This window comes from Sitophilus oryzae, unplaced genomic scaffold, assembly GCF_002938485.1.
Source record: "Sitophilus oryzae breed Bouriz unplaced genomic scaffold, Soryzae_2.0 scaffold_466_pilon_pilon, whole genome shotgun sequence".
In the NCBI taxonomy this organism is placed as follows: domain Eukaryota; kingdom Metazoa; phylum Arthropoda; class Insecta; order Coleoptera; family Curculionidae; genus Sitophilus; species Sitophilus oryzae.
The window spans coordinates 2582034-2608404 of NW_022147047.1; the positions used below are offsets into that span (position 1 = coordinate 2582034).

Sequence of the window (26371 nt, forward strand, 5' to 3'; positions counted from 1 at the left end):
CAAATATTAATATTATTTTCTAATACCACAAATATTGAAAATACCGACAACCCTTACTAAACAAACAATACTTACGTATAATACATAATCCTAAGGCCGCATGTCTTTGCCATCCTGGACAACAAAATGTCCTGCCTCTACTTCTACAAACGTTTGGTCTGAAAAAAAAGGAATTCTGAATTTTTTTCTAAATGATTTCTGAACTAATGTCGCTTTTGGATGAAAATTGGTCTTTGGGAATTTTTTGTCAAGAAAAATTTGATTTCGATGACTTTTCGTCCGTACCTGTATAAAACTATTAAGTAAAAAATATACAATTATGACGTATCTTGGTAAAAATCGCTACAAGTAATGGTTCTCGAGATATTTAAAATTCAGGTAATCAATATACAGAGAAGACCAGGCTACTAGTAACATAGCAAGTTGCCGGACGAATTTACGTTTACCCGATTTGCATTCGTACTCGAGATTCACTGCCGGCTAGTCGGCTGGTTAGGCAGTACGCAGTTGCAGTTGTGCTTGGACGGGTCGGTCGTGACAGACTAGGAATACGACGCGAGGAGTGCCGAGTATTTATTATTTTCATTTTAAGTGTTTACCTTCACTTAAGGTAACATTTAAAATAAAAATATTTATTATTTGAGTGTGTTTACAAGCCAAAACTAAAAATAAATAAATTCTCTAAACCCAAAAAAACTAAAATATTACTCTTAATAAAAAGAAGTTATAACAAGTGTTCAAAAAGACCATCTTCTTGTGCTAGACAGAAGCCTAGGCGGTCGTAAAATCCTCGTCTGACATCGGCTAACATATTATGGCTAATAGTTTGGAAAGCCTCTCGTATTTTTACTTGAAGCTCATCTAGATTATTAGCTCTATTATGACGATTATGACCATACACTTTAGATTTTACATAACCCCACGAAAAAAAATCATTGGGAGAAAGATCTGGTGATCTAGCGGGCCACAGAATAGTTCCATATCGACTAATTAAACGGTTGGGAAAAGTATTGTTCAAATATCCTTGAACAATTACGGGCATTGTGGGCATGGCAACTACCTCAGCAATTTGATTACTTGAAAACGTGAGATTTTGATCCGCGGTAGCACAAATGAACACTTGCTTTAACTCCTGTTCTTCATTAATCAACACATCAGGCTTTTTGTGTTTTTGTGAGGACACGCACCCATGTGTTTCAAAATTATTAATCTTGATATAGTAGGTAAAGATGGAATTGGCCTGTTTACAAACGTTTGTGGAAAAATTGTTTGTATATCCCGATAAGACCTATTTTGGAAATACCATTTTACAATTTGAATTTTCTCACGAACTTCGTAAACATCCATTATTTTACTTAAAAAATAAATTTTACACGAGAACTGAAACACGAATAAATAAATTCTGAAACATTCTTAGCACATATCTACCTATTTTTATTTTATCGCATTTTTTTGCCTGCTTTCTATCCGGCGGACGGGTATACGCTAATTCGTCCGATTTTGCCTAACAAACTACTCGATAAAAATTTAACATTTTGTGAGAGAGTTATATAGACTGAAATCATAAATTTGAAATGTTTTTGTGCTAAGGGTTCAACCGTAACCACCGTTCAACACAAAAAATATACCAAGGTTCAACAGAAATTGTTTCAGTAGGAGTCATATTGACAATTAAAATTTCTCATGTCAAAAAACACCTACCTATTTTCATCCAAATAATAACCTTCAGAAATTATTTGGAAAAAATGGAAATAAAAATGAAACTTCTATACCCTGTATATCTGAAACGAAGCATTTCTGGGCATAAATTTATAGAAACATTTTACTTATTTTTATCTGTAGAATACGCTGCCGAAGATTCCCGATACAATTCGAACCACCTTGTATATTAATGAGAAAAACAACAAGGCAACTTGAATTATCATAATGTTTATTAAAAAAAAATACTCAAATCAATATGAGGAACTTTTTTAAACATTTTAAATTCAAAATTAAATATTCAGATTCAAATGGCCGAAGGATCATTGGAATTATTATTATTTTAGTAACTTTGTAATGATAGAGGCTTACGAAAATTATTTAAATTACTGATATTAGGGGACCAGATAAATTATTTTTGAAGATATGGTTTAAAAACTCCGTTATGAACTTATGGAAGACATGGAAAATAATAGTATATTCTTATAGCCTAATTCTAAATATTGTTCAACGGTATATGAAATTCCATTTATAAAATTTTTGAAGATAATCAATTTAACAAATAGTCTATAATCTGAAAAATTCTTTTTATTGTCGCTGAAAATGTAAAAGCTCTTTTACGATTTGTAAGTGGGTTTCGATTAAAACTATGATATACAGGATATTTTCTGAATTCCCGGAAGAACTTATAAACATCAACTAATCTATGAATTAACTAATTAGTTAGCCGCATCAGCTAATCCGGGTAACTTTTTATCGCCTAACAGTGAACTGAAGTGATTCTTGTGTCAATCTTATGGTACGGATGACTGACTGAGCGAATGATCTAGAATGATTGAGATCCATCGATATGACAATTGTTGCTATATGTTCTCAATATTTTTGTTTATATTTTCAAGTTTTTTCTACATACACACAACCAAACTTATATGGAATCGCTCTTTATTTCTGTCTAAATTTCTTGCAAGGATAAAAATTGGTATACAACTTTAAGATAAGGCTTTTTTGTTGTAAATAAACATGATAATAAAGAACAAACGACTGCTGCGATTTATTTTCTTTTGAATTTTGTGTTCAGTAGTAAAATCACGATTGTCCGGTAATTTTCATTCGATCCAAAAAAAATAAAAAAATGTCTTATGTTAGATTAACAGATGTATAGAGGGGAAGAATTATTGCTCTCAGCCAAAAAGGAATGCTCCAAAGAAACGTAGCAAAGATAGTAGGCGTTACCCAGGGCGTTGTATCGAAAATATATGCAAGACACTTGGAATTAGGAACACACAAGGACAGGCCCAGACAAAGTCATCAAAGAGTCACAACTAAACAACAAGACCGCCTTGTATGCCAAATTGTTAGAATAAATCCCAATGTTTCTCATCCAGAGCTAAAAGGACAACTTGTGGCAACTACAAGTGTGAACGTTTCAGTTGAAATCATAAGAAAAAGGCTTTGTGCTCGAGGGTTTTACAGTAGGAGAGAGTTACGGATCCCACAGTTATCTCGGCAAAATTAAATTGACCGGCTTAATTGATGCCTTCAACATCAATACTGGACAAATGAGAATTGGCAAAATGTTCTTTTTTTCGGATGAAACCAGAATTGGCCTAAGATCAGGTAACCATCAAATTCAGATTCTCAGAGATCCAGGAAGACGAGCGAGACTTCAGGCTGCCAAATCTGTATCAAGATATGAAGGAGGAACTGTAATATTCTGGGGAGGTATTATTCTGGGAGCAAAACACTCCATTGTTACTACTTCAACAAACTTTAAGGGGTCGGGGATCTGTTGATTTGGTGCTAGAACCAATCGTTAGTCTTTAGAGAGCAGCAAATGGAGATAATTTTAACTTCTTGTACGATAGTGCACCTCCCCATACCAGCAGAGTGACTAGAGAATGTCTTGAAACGGAAGGTGTCAACGGATAGTTTTGGACTGGCTTGCATGTTCACCAGATCTAAACCCTATCGTACACTTGTGGGACTAGCCCAAAAGAAGGGTTAGAGCTCGTCGAAACAATCCAGGAAATCTTGCACAGCTTATTGATGCAGCATTAGCAGAATGGGAAAACATACCCCAAGACAACATTGATAATTTAATAAGAAGCATGCCAGCGCAGATAGAAGCTTGCATAAGGGCTAGAGGTGGCAAAAAGGAATATTAAAATTATCAATTTTCTTTTTGTTTTTGCTTTTTGGTCATTAAAAATTTAAATCTTAATTTTGTTTCAGAAACCAAAAAATACCATTTTGTTTATTTTGGGAACCTATTATTTTTTTTACTACTATATGGATTATTTTTTATTAAAAGTCATTGGTAAGGACTGAGTTTTGTTCATAAACACTAAAATTTTCAAACATCTCAAATATTATGAAAAATAATAGATGATTCCATATAAGTTTGGTTGTGTATATTTCAATACATTTCTAGATTTGAAAATTCCATTTTCCAACTATTTTTTGTTGAATTTCTATTCTAGAATGTCTAGTAAGTCCTGTGAATAAAAGTATTATAGAAGGAGTATAATGCTGCCCATGTATTCATGTATGGTAGACCGAGATGGGGACCTACGGTGGGGACCCTTGGCAGTATTTTTTAACGTTACATTTGACACATTTGAATTTGATTTGAAATTTTATGGATTTGTCTGTCTTTACTGACCTTATTTTATGGTATTTCTTTAACATATAGAAAGAAATTGTATCAGAACTTAAATTAACAGTGACACATGACACTATTGCGATTTATCGAAAAAGACTGTAAAATAGGTAGTATTTTCTTATATTATTTATTACAGGTAGTAGATTTACAGTGAAAATCGATTATTACAAATAAACAATGGGCGTGCGTATATGACGTGAGATGTCAATTACGGAAGATAGGCGTTCTAAACCAGCAGAAAAGGCGAAGGCGCTGGGTTAAACGTAGTCTTGACTAGGGACACGGGGGGGCGCTTTGACCTCAAATTTTACTATTAAGTTTCATATCTATCTTAAGTTTATTTTCTTTTATATTCCTTCTTACTCCATTTTATTAAAAATAAAAATAATATTTAAAATTTGATTTTTTCTTTATTTTTATTTGTAACTTGTGATTAACCTTATATGTTTTTTACGTGTTTTTTATTAATAATTAAATTTACCTTTCTATGTCAAAATAATTTTTAGTAATGTCAGAAATCATATTTAAGAAGATTTTAACTTTTATACAAAATTTTAGTTCCTTTCTTCCATATGGAAATTGATATATTTTTCTATTTTTATAATTAAACTTTTTACACGTAAGTTTATATAATATTATATTATATTCAGTTGACTTTTGTGATATGTTTTAGCCTTGAAAAAGGAAATATATTTTCCGAAAGCTCGGCGTTTGTAATAAATTGTTTAATTATTTGCCTCTAGACCGCTATCCCCAAGAATTTTCTTCTTAGTTTTGGTTATAATTGATCGGTCAAGACTTCCTCTTTGTATAATATATATATAATAAGGGAACACATATCAATAAGGGAACACTTATATCCATTGTTGATGGCGATTTGTTTAATAATATTTAACTCTTTTTTAAAATTCTCTGGGCTCAGTGGAAACATTACTAATCTGTGAATTAAACTATGAAAGGGTGACATTTTGATTTGCCAGGATTGGTGTGATTGACTATGTATTACAGTGTCTGTGGTAGTGGGTTTTCTGTTAATATCAAATTGTAATCTATTAGACTGTTTTATAATTGTAACATCAAGAAAATTGATGGTATTAATACCTTTTTCAATACTAAATTGTATTCTCGGGTTAATTGAATTTATTAATGTTAAAAAACTGTTTAAATTTCTCTCGGTGCCTGACCAAATACAAAAAATGTCATCTACATATCTTGCCCAATAATTTATTTTTGATATTAAACTACTCTTGTTTTAAATAGCTTCTTTCAAAATCTGCCATAAATATTTCTGCGAATAACGGTGAAATTGGGGAACCCATCGGTAACCCATCTTTCTGTTTAAATATTTCATTGTTATACTGAAAATAGTTTTGTTCTAAACAAGTTTCAATTATTGTTATTAAATCTGATTTTACTATTATATTAAGATTAGATTTATCAATTAGTTCATAAATAATAGAGGACAATTCATGGGTTGGGATAGAAGTGAACAGGCTTTTGACATCGAAAAAGAAACGAGTGTTGCATTATGTGGAACTTCAATATTTTTCAAATTATCTAGCAACTCAAAAGAATTCTTTATGGCAAATTTTGATTGAAAATTGATCATGGAAGGAAGTGTTTTAGCTAGTATTTGACATAATTTATAAGAGGGAGCATTTATGTACGAGACGACTGGTCTAACTGGATTATTGTCTTTATGTAATTTTAGTAAACCATATACTTATATCATTTAGTAGCCTTTTAGTATATCTTTGATTTATCTTTTAGTTAAAAATACTTTTTTTAATAAAAGTTTATGGTATCGAAAAAAAAATGCGGTTCAATTTATGAATCCACAGGAAATCTTAACTACCATAAGGTTCTCGACGGATTTCAAGAAATTTTAACGAACGCCATGAAGAATATAAGCTTTCAATTGGCGATTAATCTGAAATAAATTTAGTGGGCCAGCCTTACAGTTGTTGCCGCCATTTTTAAATTGCATTTGGGATGCCTTTGTGATTTATGGTACGGATATTTCGTAAACGAGAATTTTTTCGACAAGCATTTTTTTTATCGAAACAGTTATTAAAAAGATAATTAAAATGATGGTTATTTATTTCGTATTATTAGCCTGAAATTTTCTTTTCTTGAGGATTTCACTAATGAAATCTAAAAAATAAAAAAGTATTTTTTGTATAAAATGCCACTGCCTAGAATACCGAGTGTTTCTCAAATGGGGCTCACCCCTGTAACTTTTTTATTTTTTCGGATAAAAACGAGTTTTGGTACGTTAATATATTATGACATAAATCAGAATTGATTGCCGTATTCAATTGTTTTCGGTCACTTCCTGTTTTCCAGGAAATTACTAAAACCTTTGATTTTAAAATGATACCCTCGTTATTTTTTACTTTATTCGATAGAAAATGACACTCTGAATAGAGTGAAATATCATATGAAACATATGAACAAAAGAATGCTTAACGTTTCAGAAAATTTATCTCTTTCCGTCGTCGGAAGCAAAAAATAATAAAAAGAATAAATAAAAAAACTATTTAAAATATTTAAATTCAACTATTCGAGAACACTTTGTCGAAACAAGGACGCAATATCCACAGAAAGTAAATGTTTGGGCAGGGATACTCGGATACAATATTATCGGGCCATTATTTCTTACGCGAAATTTAAATACAGAATATTATTTGGAACTACTCGAAAATCATATTTTACCTGCTTTACATGATGCCGCTAGGGAAAATCAGGAAGTTTGGTATCAAATGGATGGCTGCCCGGCACATAGTACCCAGGCTGTTCGGGAATATTTAGACAATAGTTTTAACCGAAACGTTATTGGCCTAAATCATACAGTAAATTGGCCAGCAAGGTCTCCTGATATTTCGCCAAATGATTTCTTTCTCTGGGGCCATTTAAAAAACAGGATATACAAGGATAAAAAATATCCAAATCTAGACGAGTTAAAAAATGCTATTTCTGCAGAATGCAATAGAATTTCAGTTTACCAACTAGCGAATGTAAGAAGAGAATTTTATGGTCGCCTGGGTTATTGTCTAGCAGTCGATGGAGGAATATTTGAACATCTTAAATCCTAAAGTTCTAACAATTTAATAGTACCTAAATTAATAAGTTATTGAATATTGTAATAATGATATAATTAACCTTGTAATTGATTACTTTATTTTACTTTAATTCATATTAATTTGTATTTATAAATACATCTTTAAGATTTCCGATGTAGGAATGAGTTTTCAATAATAATAAAGCACTAAATAGGTAAATTTCTCATATGACAACTTCATTTGGCAGTTATCTTTTACCTTGACTGGTGCTCATAAGTAAATACAGGGCCATAAGAAAGGAGAAATATTTAAAAAGAAATCGGCGATAACTCGTAAACGGGCTAATCAAAAATATCCAAAGTTACTCTTTTGAATGTGGGTTTTAGTGCTCTTCAATAAACCTAAATAGAATTATTCTCTAAAATAATTAGGGAAGCCAATAATTGACCCCATTAAAATTTACATGGGATTTCCTATGTCCCACTCGACGATGCAACCCCCGGTATATATTTTTTGAATGGAAATCATAGTTGGCTATGAACTTAAGAAATTGCTGGTATTTAACCCTTTCCAGCGATAATCGTGATAATAAATTTAACAAAAATCAACATAGTTTAAAAGAATATTATTATTTAATTTAATTTAATTTAACCAGATCATTTTACTTTCCATCGTGAAATCTTAATAAACTGCATCGAAAATGAACTTGTGCAGGTTTTAGCTAACACCCTATCAATCAAAGTTATTTCTTTTTTTGATAAGCTTCTGCAATGCAATAATTCTACACACCGAAACTAGCGTGGAATAGCCAATAACCAAACTTGACATCGAATAAATTATTTGATTGTTTTGATTACCTAATTTAAACCTACCTCTTATGTTAAAAAGTGAAATAATGCATGTTTTTAACTTATTTTTTAGAAAGCTAATAATAAGACAAATAAAATAAAATAATAATATATAGGGTATTTCATTAAAAAAAAATGAAAAAATTCATTTACATATAAGTATAGGGTATAGAAGAAGGGTATAGAAGAAGAATTTACAACTTTGAGAAACACCTCACTGTAGTATTGAGTAATAAAAAGGATTGGAAGAAAGAAACGCTTACTCAGCATATAAAAGACCATACCATCACGTGGTATACTGATGCTTCCAAAACCAAAGCAGGGACAGGGATAGGAGTATTTGGGCCGAAAACTGAATACTCCGAACCAATGGGCACCTACCCCAGTATCCTTCAGGCAGAAATTTGGGCTATCGAAAGATGCGTGCCTTGATCTTGGATAGGAACTATCGAAAACAGGAAATTGCCATCCTATCCGATAGTCAAGCAGCACTTAACGCGATCAACTCAGTAACCATCAATTCGAAGTTGGTCAAAGAATGCCTAGAGAAGCTCAACAAATTAGGCAAAGAAAATAAAGTCCTCCTACTCTGGGTGCCTGCTCACCAAGGGATAGAAGGCAATGAAAAAGCAAATGATCTAGCTAGGAAAGGAGCGAACACTCCACTAACTGGACCAGAACCGTTCTGTTTTCCAAACGGGAACCAACTGAAAGCGGAACTGAAGAATCTGGAAGACTCCATCCGTAACTTGGTAGGACAACACACTGTCTCCTCAACGAACACCTCAGTAGGCTGAAACTGAGAAACAACGGCGAATGCAGATTTTGTGGGGAAAATGGGGAAACACCAGAACACCTTATCACTGAGTGCGCCGAGACGACGACCATTCGTGCCATGAACCTTGGCACGTCTGATGTCGAGGATGGAGAGCTGGCCTCTGTGGAGCCGTCTCAGATACTGGCTTTTCTTAAAGCCCTGAGACTGTATGATGAGTTATAACTCGTTATAACTCAAGAAAGGGGAACACACAATAGATCTATAAGGTCGCGGTGATTAACTCCCCTTCTAAACATTCTACATTCTACATAGGGTATTTCATATAAATAAGTTTGGGTCATATTTCAAAAACGACAGCTCCTAGCGGAAATCTAGTTACACCACTGAGTTCTACGTGAAAAACCCTATGGATTCAGTTTTCACCTTTTCCATAAGTTATAATCTTATAACCTGTAACTTATAAGCTTATTTCAGTCAGTTATCAAACTGCTATACGAAGGAGGTCGAAAAATGCAACATTTTGAAATTCGCCCTGTATTTTATAAACCAAGGGAGCTCAGACAAATCTGTGTATAGTACCTTTAGTTTTATAAAAAAATTGTACAGTGCTGTGAAAACCGCATCTTTGTACCTCTACTCATAAACTAAAAATACTGTAAAACACACGAAAATGGGACACCCTGTATATGTGTTTGTGGATAAAACTTCGTATAGTATTTGTGTTAGTTGGATTTTATCCTTTTAAGAAAATTAAACATTCTTGAGTGGATAAAATGGTAATCACTAAATCACTTATTTAATATATAACTATAATATTGTTGAATAAAATAAGATTAACAATAACTTTGAATAATCAATAATTTCTTGAGAAAAAAACGCCTATTTTCCTCTATACCGTACTATAGGTACCCATTAAACTATTAGTAGTGACACAGTTTCCGAGTTATGGTTATCCGAAGGTAGGAGTCAGTTCTCGTCTAATAGCAAATGAATATGTAATTTTCTCTAATGGCATAACTACTACTTTAAACTAACCATAGCGTATTGTGTTTAAGTTCATTAGGTATGCCGAAAGGTAGATTACGATAATTCACGCTGGGAGCGATACGGATGGCATGTAGCTCTGCCCTTTATTTCAACAATCGACCCAATTTGCCATCGCAGACTTTTGGTTTCACTTGGTTGTTACGTTCGAGACAATCGCCATGCTTACCTACGTAAATTCAATGCGAAAATTGAAGCTCAGAATATTAAAAAGCATATTTGCATTTTTTTAACTGAAAACTTTTAACTGAAAACGACTTTCACATCCCAATTTTCTATTATTCTGCTAGACTCATCCCCTATAATTTTTTTATTATTTCAGATGAAAAAACAAGATTTGGTACGTTAGTATATGACATAAATCAGGATTGATTGACGTATTCAATAGTTTTCGGTCACTTCCTGTTTCACCGGAAATTACTAAAACTGGTGATTTTAAAATGACACCCTTGGTATTTTTTTACTTTACTTGAGACAAAATGACATTTTTTATCAGAATGACATACGACACATATGACGAATGACATATGTCAACTTTTGACATTTTCGCATATGGTTTATTTGAAATTGTAGCATGGGGTTCATAACGACAATTTGAGTGTGTGGTTCCAAATTATTCGTAAAGAATGCTTTTTCCAAATATGCTAATAAGCCACCCTCGTTCCATTTGAAAAAATTGAGACATTATAAAAAATACGATTTGAGCATCTTTTAACCGACCTGGACAAGGCACGAAAAATATTAGATGATCAAATATATTTTCCCTGGCTCCTTGATTAAAAATTAGTGTTTTAACACACCTATGGCACTCTAGATTCTAATTTAAAATACGATTGTTTTTAAGCGAGAAAATCAAAAGTTGTCATATTGTGATATGCAATCAGGCCCTAGATCCTGAATGGTAATTTTATAGACCTACAAATTTAGTTTCTTCCGCATCGCCAGACGGCGCAACAGGCATTAAAATATCTACAGATTTCTAATTTATACCTATATGAAGATGATATGATAGCCTCTATGTTGACTACCGTCTATGGTCTCGTTTTGGTCTAGTTGGCAAAATATCGCTGATCCGTCAAGTGATTTTCAAATCCTTTTTAATTATTAATTCAGATATTCCTGATTTGTCGGAAAGTTCAGTGATTTGTAGTTTGTGTTTTTATTAGTTCACGCGATGACCAAAACCACACACCAAACTCTAGCCATACTGGCGCTATTTATTTGATTTCCTAAGTTCCCGATCGTGAAAAAATCAAGTCCTCAATCCTAATCTCGATTATTTTATGGGCTCGTAAACTTTTTACGGGTGTTAGAGAATAAATAGGGTCTAATTTATTTAAGTCGTTCCGAACAGCGAAAGAGTCGTAAAAATTAAAAAGCGTCATGTAGAATGTGGGACTCCTTGCTCGCTTTATCGTGCATTTTGATGGGAAAATGATAGGTTTGTCGAAGTGGAGTTTGTTTGACCCATATCGGTTTAAAGTGGGCAAAGAGGCTTTTCTTTGATAAATGCAATTAATTGAAACTGTTATTGCCCTAAAATAAACACAGAGGCTTCGCAGGCGGTTTCAGTATGCGGTTCCAGTCCAAACGGGAACCAACTGAAAGCGGAATGGAAGAATCTGGAAGACTCCATCCGAAAACTTGGAATGGGTGTCCTCCAACGGTCTAAGACACTCGAAAAAGTTCCTTAGAACTTATGACCGAGAAAAATCAAAGGTTTTCCTTGATTTAAGTAAAAACAATCTTCGGATTGTCACGGGGTTTCTAACAGGACACTGTCTCCTCAACGAACACCTCAGTAGGCTGAAACTGAGAAACAACGGCGAATGCAGATTTTGTGGGGAAAATGGGGAAACACCAAAACACCTTATCACTGAGTGCGCCGAGACGACGACCATTCGTGCCATGAACCTTGGTACGTCTGATGTCGAGGATGGAGAGCTGGCCTCTGTGGAGCCGTTTCAGATACTGGCTTTTCTTGAAGCCCTGAGACTGTATGATGAGTTATAAATCGTTATAACTCAAGAAAGGGGAACACACAATAGATCTATAAGGTCGCGGTGATTAACTACCCTCCTAAACATTCTTCTACATGCGGTTCCAGAGTAAGTAAACCGACGAGTAGCGACAGGCCACAGGCCCGTTTTCAATTTCTGCTTATTTCGCGGCTGCGCGAAATAAGTAGTCTATCTGTCATGAAGAAGCGAAGTTGCCACGGTTGCCATTTATCAAATATCTCTATATACTATATTTCAAGTATGCCTCAGGCAACGATTCATTTTTTTAATTATTTATTAGCTGTAAAATATTTTATACATTCAAATTTAGAAATAAGGATAAAACAAAACAAAAAAAATATGTATAAAACTTCATAATTAATTCCACTTCAAATTATAAGCAGTGTATACCATGTTTATGGGACCACTTCATAAGTTGAGAAGTTAAATACGTAGTCTATCTGTCAAACACGTCAAAAGAGAGAGAAAGAAAATTTGGTCCCACCACATCAAAAGAGCCGACGGTTTCTGTCGCTACTCGGTGATCTACTTACTCTGATGAAACTCTCGAATTTAGAGCCTTTTTTTTTTTTTAATAATTAAATACCATAATTTTTTCATTAATTCTACACTCACCGACACGAAAAAACGGACCCCTTAAAATTTGATGTATTTTTAAAGTTTAAATATATTTTCTTTTCTGGTAAGCCGATTTTGATGCTTTTTTAAGCAATATGTAGCTAAATTGTTTCAATTTTTAATATCTTTTTCTAAATTAAAAATGAAAGTTCCCATCTTTCAATTATGCGAGGTCAAACAAAATGTTGATATTTTGATGAAAGTTTGAGACACCCTGTAGAATATGTTAACAAAGCAAGGAATTTAAAAATCATTTTTTCATCTAGGTACGTCTTTTCCCGATAGTTTGTTTTTTGATTCATCTCAATAGCTTTATTTTTATTCGAGATATTCGCTTTTGAATAAGTCAGTAATGATTTAAAGCAATTTTAGCATTGATTTTGGGTTCTCATCACTACACTTATAAAATAGTGTTTTTGTACGACTAGCTTAGAAAATGCAGTTTGACACACGGAAAACTTGATCTTAAATTGGCGTTTTGCAAACTGTTGTGTGCTAACGACATGTGCCAATTTTAACATTTTTAACCTCCAATGTGTAGCTGAAACGCCAAACGCAACGCAGCCGTCAGAAAAGTGTCATCATTACATCGCAAATTATTTTACAGAACTGGCAAAAACTGAGTGAGTCTGCTGCTAATTTGTAGTCGTAGAAAAAATAGCGTAAAAAACTCGTTCGAAAACTTCTTTGTACACTCGTTCGACTTTTTTCGACAACAAACTGTCGAACTCGTGTGCAAAACGTCGTTTTCGAAACTCGTTGTTTAATATACTATTATTGTTTTTGTAATGTCACTGTAATTGAAAAATCATATTATTATGTTTATTAATGTTTACTTTAGTAGAGATGACTTAAGTTCTGAAGTATCGGCTATTGTTGCTTTAATTGATCATGGTCGAGATTAACTTTTGGACTTAAAACCTTCTGCTAGAGTATCTGCCCAACAGACAATAATAATATAATTTTTCAAAGACAGTGACATTACATATATCATAAGCACTATTTTATAGGTCTAGTGACTAGAACCAAAAGCAAAAGCTTGGTTTTAATGTAAAAAATACGAAAAAAATTTAGTGTTTTCTTGAAAAGCGAATATCTTCAAAAAAAATAAAGCTATTGAGATGAATCAAAAAACAAAGTATTGAGAAAGGATACACCTAGATGATAAAATTATTTTTAAATTCCTTGCTTTGTTAACGTACTCCACAGGGTGTTTCAAACTTTTCAAAAATATCAACATTTTTTTATAATTTACAGATGTCAACTTTCATTTTTAATTTAGAAAGAGATAATAAAAAGTCAAATAATTTAGCTACAAATTCTTTAAAAAATTATCAAAATCGCTCCACTAAAACACAATATACAAAACTTTAAAATACATGAATATTTTAAGGTGGACGTTTTTCGTACCCGTGAGTTTATATCTAAAATTTTAAGAGATGGGGCTATTTAATTTTTTTGTTACAATTTTTCATAATCTATTCAAACATCGATTAACATACAAAGAGCATAGTTCAGAAAAAGTGTGTCTTGAATATGAAAGAGACTGGAGCGACGTTCTATTTGCAGTTCGTTTTACAACCTACTGGCATTGTTCCTCAATGTTCAAACATAATCTTGGTTGTTTGGTCTATTTATGACAGCAGTAATTCGTGATTCATATTACGAGTAGTTGATAGTACTCAACAAGTGATTTATACTTTGTATTTATCTCAATATTACTCGTATTTAAGGTTTTTTCTTTGCAATCTTTGTAAACAAATTAATTTAACACAATGTTGCATTAGACATTTTTGAAGTGGCTTTAAAGTTGTACTTTTGTCTAGTTAATTTCGTTTTATTTGGAATAGTAATTTAAAAAGTTATTTGCAAACATCTACCTTCAAATTAGTAAAATTTATAATACGGCTCAGAGAAAGCTACAAATTGTGTCATTGTCAAATTCGAGGTCACACTTTGACCGTACCAAACAGAGTAATTTTGTATAAAATAATTAGTACAAGTTACAATGGTTAAACAGCATTTTGCTGAAAATAGTATTACCGCTGTGTTAGATAGTATGTTCGCAGCTCACAGTCTCCGGAAAGCCTATACCTTTTGGTTTGAAACTAACAGCACTAAGGTATAAAGAGTCCATTTTACTAGTCCAAAAAAGTAGGAAAACAAGCGTTCGGCACTCAACGTTTTATGTAAAACTGGCTAGGTATTTTTACACAAATGAAGAGCAAATTAAAGATAAAGGATTATACTATATCCGTATTGTAGCACATTTTTAGACAACTTCTTTATTTTTAATATTTTAATGGTCAAACATCAACAAAATATTTTTTATGTTTGGACTAAATTTTCTCGAAAATAAAGATATAATTTAAAATTCCGTTGCAATACGGAAATAGATTGAAGTTTTGTGATTACAGTGATATATAATTTATATTGTTTTGTAACAAATTGCTCGCTATTTTATGGCAAATGCTGAAGCTCTGCAAACCTTAATCAAGCCTTAATTAAAGCACGTGTGTTTGGAATTTTAGGTATGGCTTAACACGGCAGGATCGGGCTAAGCCTTAGTCAGATTTCTGAAATATAATATATATTTTTTTCGGTCACACACCCGTTTAAACCGACCCTTGAAATGTGAAACCGACCGGAAGTGTGAAGACAAAAATAATTTAATGGGAAGAAAATAACAATGACTTGAATATTCTTCATGTTGAATAAAAGAAAATCATTTACCCCCCTTATTGCGGATACAATAGAAAAAGACCACAGGATCTTTCACCGAACGACTTCTTCCTGTGGATCACACTCAAAAACCGTCTTTATGAGCATATTAAATACAGGAATTTAGGTGGACTGAAAATGAAACTTTTGTGGAATGCTAAAGAATCTCCTCTTAACAGTTTTGTATTAGGAGGCGTGAATTTGACAATCATTTGGGATATTGTTTGGCTGTGAATGGGGAATTATGTAAACATTTTAAAATTAGTATAGTTTAATAAAGTTCCTTGTGTTACAAATATTCCCATTATTGTTTGAATTATTATGGATGTATGTGGTATGAGCGAGGCTTGCAGGAGATCCAGTAATGAACAGCAAACAAGTCATAGACCGCGAATACTATTCTGTGTTCAAATAATTCTTTTGTAGATTATCATTCTAATTCAGAAAAAAATTTAACAACCTTTTTTAAACCACATAAATTATTGTAAAAAAATGTGACATCGAATTTGACAATGACAAAATCATATTTTTGCTGGTACTTTAATTGTAGCCATAGATAAAAGAAAATAATCTTCTATTAAGATAGATATGAAACTTAATAGTAAATTTTGGGTCAAAGCGCCCCTCCGTGTTCTTAGTAGAGACTACGTTTAACCCAGCGCCTTCGCCTTTTCTGCTGTAAATATTTTTTATGTTTATATTTGATTTCAAAGGATTTAGTTTTAAAGTTACACTGATATATTTGTATATCAGAGTAACTTTAATAAAACATAAGAATATATATATATATATTTTACAGTTTATTAAATATAAATTTTGACTACAAGGTAGAAAGTAAATCACAATATTTGATAAAACTTATAAGTATACTATTTTTACAGTTAATAAATAATAAAACTATTTCTGACTATGATATTTAAAATTTAGATAGATAGAATATTAAAAAACATACCGGTATTTGCAGACGCAGGCTCAAATTCAATAAAAACCAAAATTTTTCCTGCGAAAATCGGGCTTTTTTCACAGAAAAGGTATTTTTTGATTTATCAACAATCATTGTCAAGTTGAAAATATACAGGTTGTTTTCTAATTAGTCTAAAAAATTGTGGTGTGATTCCTCATGTGTTCTTAAAACAATTTTTATATAACCATTGGGTCTAAATTACTTCCTTTCTGATCTACAGGGTGTTTAAAATTAAAAAAAATCGATATTTTGCTTAACATAAATGGTACACTACTGCTTTTTTAAAGAAAGTATATTTTTTTCTTGACTGGCCATCCTTTTTCAACAAAATTGAAAATTGAAAATCTTTTGAGTTTTTCTTGTTCATCCAACGGTTGCCGAGAAAAAAAAAATATACTTATTAAGAGCCCGCCTTAAGCCGTTTTCTAACGATTTTTTATTTTTTAGATTAATTAGGAAACACCCTGTATATGCATATCACAGGCAACCAAATAAACTAGTAACCTCTAAAAATTATTTTTCCTACCACTAGCGACATACCGTGTTTTTAGTGAGTACTAAATTATTTTATCAAAATTTCAGCATATGAGTTTCCAGGCAATGATTGTAGCTTTCTCTGAGTCGTATTATATATTATTAGTAAGTGTCGGTGAGTGTATATCGAGAACTTTTATTATTAAAAATTCGTGTATTTTAATTTCAATTAATACATTTCTAACAGTATAGAAATAACGATAAAATCATCTAATTAAAATTTAAAATAAATATAAAAAAAAACTAATTCCCGATTATGTTGAGCTACTTAAACAGCTGAAAAGATCATTGACATCTCCATTGAGCACTCCGAAGTGGCACTTTACGATATTAATTAGTACTTGACGTGGATGGGCTTCCAACTTATGTCCTGTGATACAAATACACTCTCACACACACAGGCATAGAAGGAGAAAGAAGTGGGAATGAGAGAAGAACAGAAATATGGTTCGTTGTCGCTTGACGATTGGATTTCTTTCTTTTTTGCAATGTGAAGTTAATTGGAGTTATATCAACTCGTAGCAGGATATATCGATTAACGGAAAATGATTCTGGATTGGTACAAAATGATTGATGAGCTCTAGAATTAATCCACAAGAAATGGGTCAATTTATAGTTACTTTTAAGGAATAAACTACACCGAGTATTTCCCAAAAGTCGCTCACTCCTATAACCTTTTTATTTTTTTCAGATAAAAAAAGATAAAAAAAGTATTTAGTATGAGATTTAGTATTTATTTATTTATTTATTTCTAATCGGAACACACAACAGGAAGTCCCAAAATTAGTGTCCACAGCTTACATATAATAACTAAATACCAATAACAATAGTAATAACCAATTTTAAAATTATAATACTATTTTTCTTAAAATTACAATTTTTCTATATATATATACACAAACTAAGTCAATATCAACACCAATATGTTTAAGATTTAAGCAAAAAAATATGAAATGAAAACACTATGAAATAACAAGCAAAGGAATCGCGATAAGGAATGCAATAATTATATATTAAAAGTAAACAATTAAATTATAGATATTAAACCATAGAAAAAAGGAATTAACTTAACATAAATACAAATTTACTATTCAGGAGTATAATAACTGGATATGGCTATACACTCACAAATTGTCGTTTTAATTTACATTTTAAGGCAAACAAATTATCAGAAAAAAAATCAAAATCCGTGCAGTAGGAATTGGCAAACTCCAGCATTCCGTTAACTGGTGAATTGGCAGCACTATTTGTGTGAAAAAATGTCTTCTTGAAAAGGGATTTGAATCTTAAATTTTTGTTGGAACATTAAATGAAATCATAGACAAGAGATAAGGTGAATCGATTTGAGAATTTATTATTTTGTATAATACTGCTATATCAGTAATTATTCTACGATGTTCTAAAGTTAATATATTAAATCGGTTGCACATAGATATATAAGAGTCGTTAATATTATTTTTATATCCCAAATATTTAACAAATCTTTTTTGTACCTGCTCTAGCCTATTTATATAAATCTGGTACATTGGATTCCACACTGAGGATGCAAAGTTCAACTGACTGTAAACATACGCATAATATAAAGAGAGCGAAGCTTTATTGCTGGTGAATTGTCTAGCCTGTCTGTGTATAAATTCCAGCATTCTAAATGCTTTAGAAACAATAGCCTCAATATGCTCGCTAAAAATCATTTTCTCATCAAAGAATACACCTAGATCTCGTGCTCTTTGTTTTCGAAGTAAAGTAGTATGTTAGTAAATTATGATTGATTGGCGACGTACGTATTATTAAAGACGTACTGTACGATTATTGGTTCAACTTTTCTTGGCCATACATTTTCGAGGATAAGTTGACCGGTGAACGTTACTTACCTTTATTAGAGAACGGTTTTCAAGGCATGTTAGAAAATGACTTTCATTATGACAACCCGCCCAACCCCCCCACCACACCATAATGAAAAAAATTTTAAAAAGTATTTATATCATAATTATGCAAACTCAGGGATAGGAAGAGGTGGACCAATTGCATGGGCCTCCTCGATCACCTGACCTATCCATTTTAGATTTTTTTATGCGGTGTGGTTAACAAGGTTTACAAAAGAACTTATGAATTAAGAGAGGCACACGAAGAGGCGGTACGGGAGAAGTTTAATAAAGTCGACCGGTCGTTCTGTGTGAATAGCTAGTATTTCAGTTTTAAAAAGATGTATTTATTTACTCAAAACAATGACGGATTTTTTGTACAATTTCTAAAATAACTTAAAGTGTAAGTAGTTATATCATTTTTTAAGTTTTAGTTTGTGTAATGTAAATTGTAAAAAACCGCTTAATAATATATTCTGTCTTTTTATAAGTTATAAATCATAAAAGAATAAGAATACCATACCAACTAAATGAAATTAGTCGAGAAAGATAAGAATTGTCTATAACTCAGCTTATATCGATGAAAAGCTTAAAAAATGGCGCTTTTTATGAAGTCATGGCCAACTATAGTTTCTATTTAAAAAAATATATGTTTGTGTCATATGTCAAAAATAACAGGCTTTAGAAAAAATCGGAAAACACAAACTTATTAGGGATGTGATTATCTACAACTTTTATCTGAAAACTTTTTGTCTAAAATAGTTTATAATGGTATTAGGGACAATTTTTAAAATAGCCGAAATTTGTTTTTCTCGAAATATCTAGTTAAGTAAAACTTTTTCAAAAATCTGAAAGGTGCATATTTATGATCCCACAAAACTGCAATTCTCTCCCCATTTAACCGACTCTCTATCTCCAGTAGTTTCCGAGATACCCACAGCGAACATCGTAGAAAACTCACCCTGTATAAATAATAAACTGATAATAATCGACTGCTCAGATCAAATTTATTTTATAGAATCTTAGACATCCTGTATATAGGTTACATTTTACCCTAACAAGGATTTTACTAAAGCATAATATCGTAGTAAATCAAGATAAACACTGTCTTGTACGTAACATGTTAATCGCGATGTAAAGTAAGCTTGTTGAACTAGAAAACCAGAAAAAATAGATTGTTTATCATATTACAAGGAAATTACACATAGTATGTTAAAGCGGGTTAGAGACAACATGACATTTGAGACTGACCGACGCGACGCGGCGTTTTAAGTGAAGTTATTGCTTGTTAATAAGGAACTACTAACCGTTTTTTCATCAAATATTATACAGTTATTTACTTTAAACTTTTGTTATCTTTAGATTAGTCAGTTTTATGAAAACGAAACAAATAATATAATTTCCCGAACTCTCAAGAATGTATTTCAAAAATGAGAATAAATACCAATAAATACCATGGTTATCTTTTATATTTTGCATATAGAAAAATATACAACAACCTGTTAACATATATCAAATGTCAAAATTAACTATCATCTATAGCTAACATAACACCAAAATTTTAGACCGCTTTGTTTAAAGCTGTACCTAAACTGAATTTTTGAAGTTGACAAGTCAATCGAAAAATGAAATTATCCCGAGAAAATTTTACAGTTTTCGAAGTTTTTTCAAACGACAGTTTCTTCAAAACCAACTCTCATCGACGAATGATCCTCCACCAAGACCAATGCAAGTTCTCACACAGCTCGAAAAACAATCGAGTTATTAAAGCAAGAGAACTTCGAATTGTTGGACCAGACTCCATACAGTCCCTGCCTAAGTTCTAACAACTTTTTTACTTTTCCAAAAATTAAGAATGCACTCCGTGGTCAAAGGTTCCAGTCCACAGAAGATGTAGTAAACGCCTTCAAGAACACAATTTTAAAGGTACCAACAAGCGAGTTGAATAACTAACTGCTTTTAGAATTGGTTCCAACGGATACAAAAATGCATTTCTCTTCGTGGAGAATATTTAGAAAAACAAGACGGGGTTTAAAAGTTATCTACTGTTTTTTTTTCTACCTCTACAGGGTGAGTTTCCTGCTTATGTTATTATGTATCTCGGAAACTACTGGAGATAGAGAGTCAGTTGATGGGGGAGGGGTGGTGTGTCATAATGAAAGTCATGTTAGAACCACTTTAATGCGCGAGTATCTAAATTTAACTTTCTAACATGTCTTGAAAACCGTTCTCTAAAAAACGTAAGTAACGTTCACCGGTCAACTTATACTCGAAACTGTATGGCCAATAAAAGTTTTTTACTAGCTTCTACACGCTTTCCTTCATTTGAAAAATTCATATTTACAATTTTTGTTTATATTAATTTACAAAGTTTGGATGTGACAGTTTCACATGTCTGAGAGCAACAACGATTGAACTTGTTTTCATAGCTAACTAAGTGAAATTAGTCAAAAAATAATAAGAATTGGCTATAACTCAGTAATTTTGCGAAAAAAAACATTTTATAGCTTATATCTCTGAAAAGCTTAAAAAATGGCGCTTTTTATGAAATCATGGCTAACTATGGTTTCCATTTAAAAAAAACATATGTTTGTATCATATGGCAAAAATTACAGGCTTTAGAAAAAATCAGAGAACACAAACTCATTACGGATATGATTATCTTCAACTTTTATCTCAAAACTTTTTGTCTAAAATAGATTATAATGGAATAAAGGACAATTTTTAAAATAGCCATTTTTTTTTTTGAAATATCTAGTAAGCCATGAACTTTTTCAAAAATCTGAAAGGCGCATATATTTATGACCACACATAACTGCAGTTCTTTCCCCATTTAACCGACTCTCTATCTCCAGTAGTTTCCGAAATACCCAGAGACGACATCGTAGGAAACTCACCCTGTATATGCAAAATATAAAAGACATCCCTCGTATCATACTAAAAAAATAGATTTTATAGAAATTCTTTATCCCTACAACCAAAATCTTTATTAAACAGCTTATTCGTGAGATGTCAAAGCAGCATTAAAAATGATCTCTTCTTTTTATAATTTGCCTCGTTATTCTAACCGACATTAAACGTAGAAAGATAAGGCCAGTAATTACAACCGCCTCTAGAATTATACACGTCTCGTAGTTTAATTAGTTTACATTTGTGTTTGTCCGTTGTCTACGTGCTAGTGTGTCAGTTAAAAAAGAGTTAACGTTTTTTTTTTCTGTTGCCTTTTTTTGTTTTTAGTTGGTTTAGTGTATTATCTTCACTTTCCGATGTCTGTTGTTATTATGATGATAGATTTGTTCTTCTTTTTCTTTATAATTACTTACATGATTATACAGGGTAGCTGTTATGAATGGAAACAGTCGATTATTAGGTAAAATATAGGAGGTACCGCAAAAAGTTAAATACAAAAATTAGGTTTGGTTTGGGTAATAAATTTAAGTATACAAGGTTGTAGTGTCATTTTTTTTAAATAGAACACCCTGTATATTATTGCATATCTCAATTCTTCCTTCAATACCAAGCAAAAATTGAAATACACACAATATACCTCAAACCAACCGTTTCCTAGTTATTGACTTTTGAAGATATCACTTAAACAATTTGATTTAATTAATTTCGATATGTTCAGTTTCATTTAACGATACCATTCTGCCAAAACTGTGATACCTAATAATATTTGACATTAGTTCTAAAGTTAGCATTTATAGATGTATAAAATGAGATTATATTAGGTCTGGAAATTACAAAATTTTCGTTTAACATTTTAACTCTTCAATTGATTTACATCGTGTATTACGATTATTGCTTAAAATTGAAGGAAAAATTAAAATATGCAATAATATACAGGGGGTTTCATTTAAAAAAATTAAGTTTGATGTGCCACAACTTACACATTACAACAGTATCACAGTTTTGGCAGAATGGCATCATTAAATAAAACTGAACATATCCATATTAATTAAATCAAATTGTTTAAGTGATATGTTCAAAAGTCAATAACTCGGAAACGGTTGCTTTAAGGTACATTGTATGTATTTCGATTTTTGCTTAGAATTGAAGGAAGAATAGAAATATGTAATTATATACAGAGGGTTCTATTTAAAAAAAAATAAAACTTTGATGTGCTACGACTTTATGAACGCTATTATTCGCTAATAGATATTGAAAAATCCTATAACTTTGGTATTTAACTTTTTGCGGTACCTCCTATTTTTTACCTAATAATCGACCGCTTTATTACATAAAAGCGACCCTGTATAAAAGTTTTTGAAGTTCTAGTATAGCTTCTGTATACCGTGTGGTGCATCGGAACACGGGACATAGAAAATGCCATCCAAATTTTGAGAAGGTCAAATATTATCTCCCTAGATAATTTTATGCAAAAGTTGTATTAGACTTTTTTTGAAGAGGCGTTGAAGTTCTAGTTTTGTCTAGAACTTCATTTCATTTGAAATCGGTACTTAACAGGTATTTGCAAAAGTCTACTTTCAAATTAGTAAAATTTTTAATACAACCCAGACAAAGCTATAATTATATTAGCAGCAAAAATGTGATGTTGTCATTGTCAAATTCACAATCACATTTTGTTTACAAGAATTTGCAGGTACCAATTAGAATAATTTTTTATAAAATAATTATGATTTTCACAACTTCTGAAAAAGTTACGATGGTTAAACTGTATTTTGTTGGAAATAGTATCCCCGCTGTGTTAGATATGTTCGCAGCTCAGTTTCTGGACAGCCTATTTAGCGAATAAAGCTTGATTTTCATGCGTCCGTTATCCGTTGATACGATGGTCCGATATTAATTTTATTGGTGTTGACTTTCAAGACTTCAATTGGTTAGAACCGTTTAACTAATCGAAGTCTTTACATTCAACCAATAAAATTAATATCGTATCATCGTATCGTCGGACAACGGATGCATGAAAATCAAGCTTAAGTCAACAGTTTACAGAGTAAATGAGAGATTTGAAACTAAAGGCACGTTATTAACCACATTGAAGTGTAAAGAGAAAAATAATAAACAGGAAGAAAACAAGAATAACTTGAATACTCTTCTTAATGAGGAAGAAAAGAAAAACATTGACACCCGTCTATTGGGGAAGCAGCAGGAAAAGACCACAGGATCTTCCGCCGAACGACTTCTTCCTTTCTGTGGAGCACATTTAAAATCCATTTTTGTGGGCATCCTGCATAATACAGAAATGCAGAATTGAACTGAAAACGACGTCTCTATGGAATGGTAAAGATTCTCCTCTTAACAGCTTTGTATTGTGAGGCGTAAATTTTACAATCTTAAGATTAGCTACTAATAAGGTTTCTACACCACCTTGTATATGGAACTAAAAACTGATGGAGTAGTTGTATATAAGAGATGTTAGTAAAAAAAATAATAATAAAGCACGGTAGGTAAATAATAATAGTTTTTAATACTGAAGAGAGATAAGCCCAAAAGTTACTGGTTTAAGATTAAAGTTAATTAACCAACTTTACGACATAAAATTTAATTTTTGGAAATTACTGAATTTTAATATTAATAAAATATTTTGTTTTATTTATCTTGTGCTGTATTTATTCCGGTGCAATATTAAAAGTTTTTTATTAGTTCATAAGATATATTGATAAATACATAATAATAAATTAAGGAGGTTTGTAAGTAAGAAATAGTTTTTTATTGATTTTTCTTATACCGGGTGAAGTCCTACCGGACCACTTTTGAGACGCACCACTGAGACAAAACCACTTTTGAGACGCACCCGGTATAGTGTTTTGTTTAGCATACCTTTGCTTGTTATTTATTAACACACACCCTAAAATAACTTTTTAACTCCCTTTTTAATAAAATAACTCTATTAGATTTTTTCAGTTTTAAACAGTTTTTTTTTTCATATTTGAAGTAATCATTCGCCACTAAAAATAATTGTACCGACTTATTTCTTTTATTTATACCTTAAAATGCTTCGTTTCGGAAATACAAGGTGTAGTAGTTTTATTTTTTTCAAATAATTTCTGAAGTAATGTCAGTATTTGGATGAAAATTTGATTTCAATATCAATATCACTCTTTTACTTTTTTTGGGCGCCACTGTACCTATATTTACTATATTTTAAATTTTAGGGTTATAACTAAAAAACATACTATTTATTCCTTCTTAATTAAATTAACTGCAAATAAATGTAATAAAAATAAAAATCATGATTTAAGTGAAAAATAAAATGTTCATAAATTATAAAACACTCAAAAGATTAGATTAGATAATCAAGGAAATAATTAACAAATTAACCCAATTAAACGAACAATTTAACTAATTTAAAAATCAGAATAAAGAGAGAATAAAAAATTGCAAAAAATGTTAATGAATCACTATTAGTCATAATCTAAAAATACGAAAAAAAGATGCCAATTTTCACAGTAAATTTTCGAATTCCAGTGGCGTGTAGGCATCGACGTTTTAGCATCGTGTATAATTAATTTGATAGCGACCTTAACCGCATTAACCTAATTTAAGAAAATTGTTCCTAAACTATATTTAGTTGTCGTAACATACACCTACGGATCGCATTTTCTACTTCCTCGGATATCGCTCGCATATCAAATCGTCGTTGAAAACACGTAAAAACATATCTCTAGTCTCTTTTTTAAAACATATCAGTACATACTATTTATATAACCTAGAGATGAGCAAAAAAGCTATCTATATAAACTAGAGATGAGCAAAAAATCCCAAACTGCGATTCAATCGCAGATATTTTAAAATCGCAATCGCAACCTGCGATTTGCTCTCATAGGAAACTGCGGTTGCGATCTCATCTATTTGCGAATTTCAATTTAGGCAACCAGTATAGCTGCGATTTGCGACTTTGTTGTGATTTGCGATTTTGCTGTGATTTGCTATTTTATTGCGATTGTGATTTTTTTAACTGGGACCATGATTTTTAGAAGTTGCTATTTTCAATATGGTTGCGAATGTAATTTTGTGGTCTATGGTGGCATTTTCTAGTAAACTGCGATTTAATTTTCTCTCTCACGATCATAATATACCGGGTGTTTTTCAAGAGTGGTTCACCCCTAAAACTTTTTTATTTTTTCTGATAAAAAACGAGATTTGGTATCTTGATATATGACCTAAATTGGGATTGATTGATGTATTCAATTGTTTGTGGCCACTTCCTGTTTCAACGGAAATGACTACAACTTTTGATTTTTAAATGACACCCTCAGTATTTTTTTTTTACTTTATTCGATAGAAAATGACACTCTCAATAGAATGTAGCATATCATATGATAACTTTTGACATTTTCGCTTAAAAATCGTATTTTAAATTTCAATATAGAATGTCATAGCTGTGTTAAAAACACTATTTTTTAATCAAGATACCTTTAAAAAATAGATTCGATCGTCTATTGTTATTCGCGTCTTGTCCTGACCAGTTAAAAGATGCCCAAATCATATTTTTAATCATATCTCAATTTTTTCAAATGGAACGAGGGTGGCACATTGGCATATTTAGGAAAAAAAATTAACGAATAATTTAGATTGGTAAATAATAAAATCGC

General features: G+C 31.6%; 1 protein-coding gene across 1 annotated transcript in view; it reads right to left on the reverse strand.

Annotated features, from left to right (window-relative positions):
• LOC115886065 (fibrillin-2-like) overlaps positions 1-26371 on the reverse strand; it is a 148006-nt gene that overhangs the window by 97274 nt on the left and 24361 nt on the right. Inside the window, exon 3 of the mRNA XM_030905094.1 lies at positions 76-158. Coding sequence (XP_030760954.1) covers positions 76-158 — 83 coding nt within the window. The remainder of the gene's footprint in view (positions 1-75; positions 159-26371) is intronic.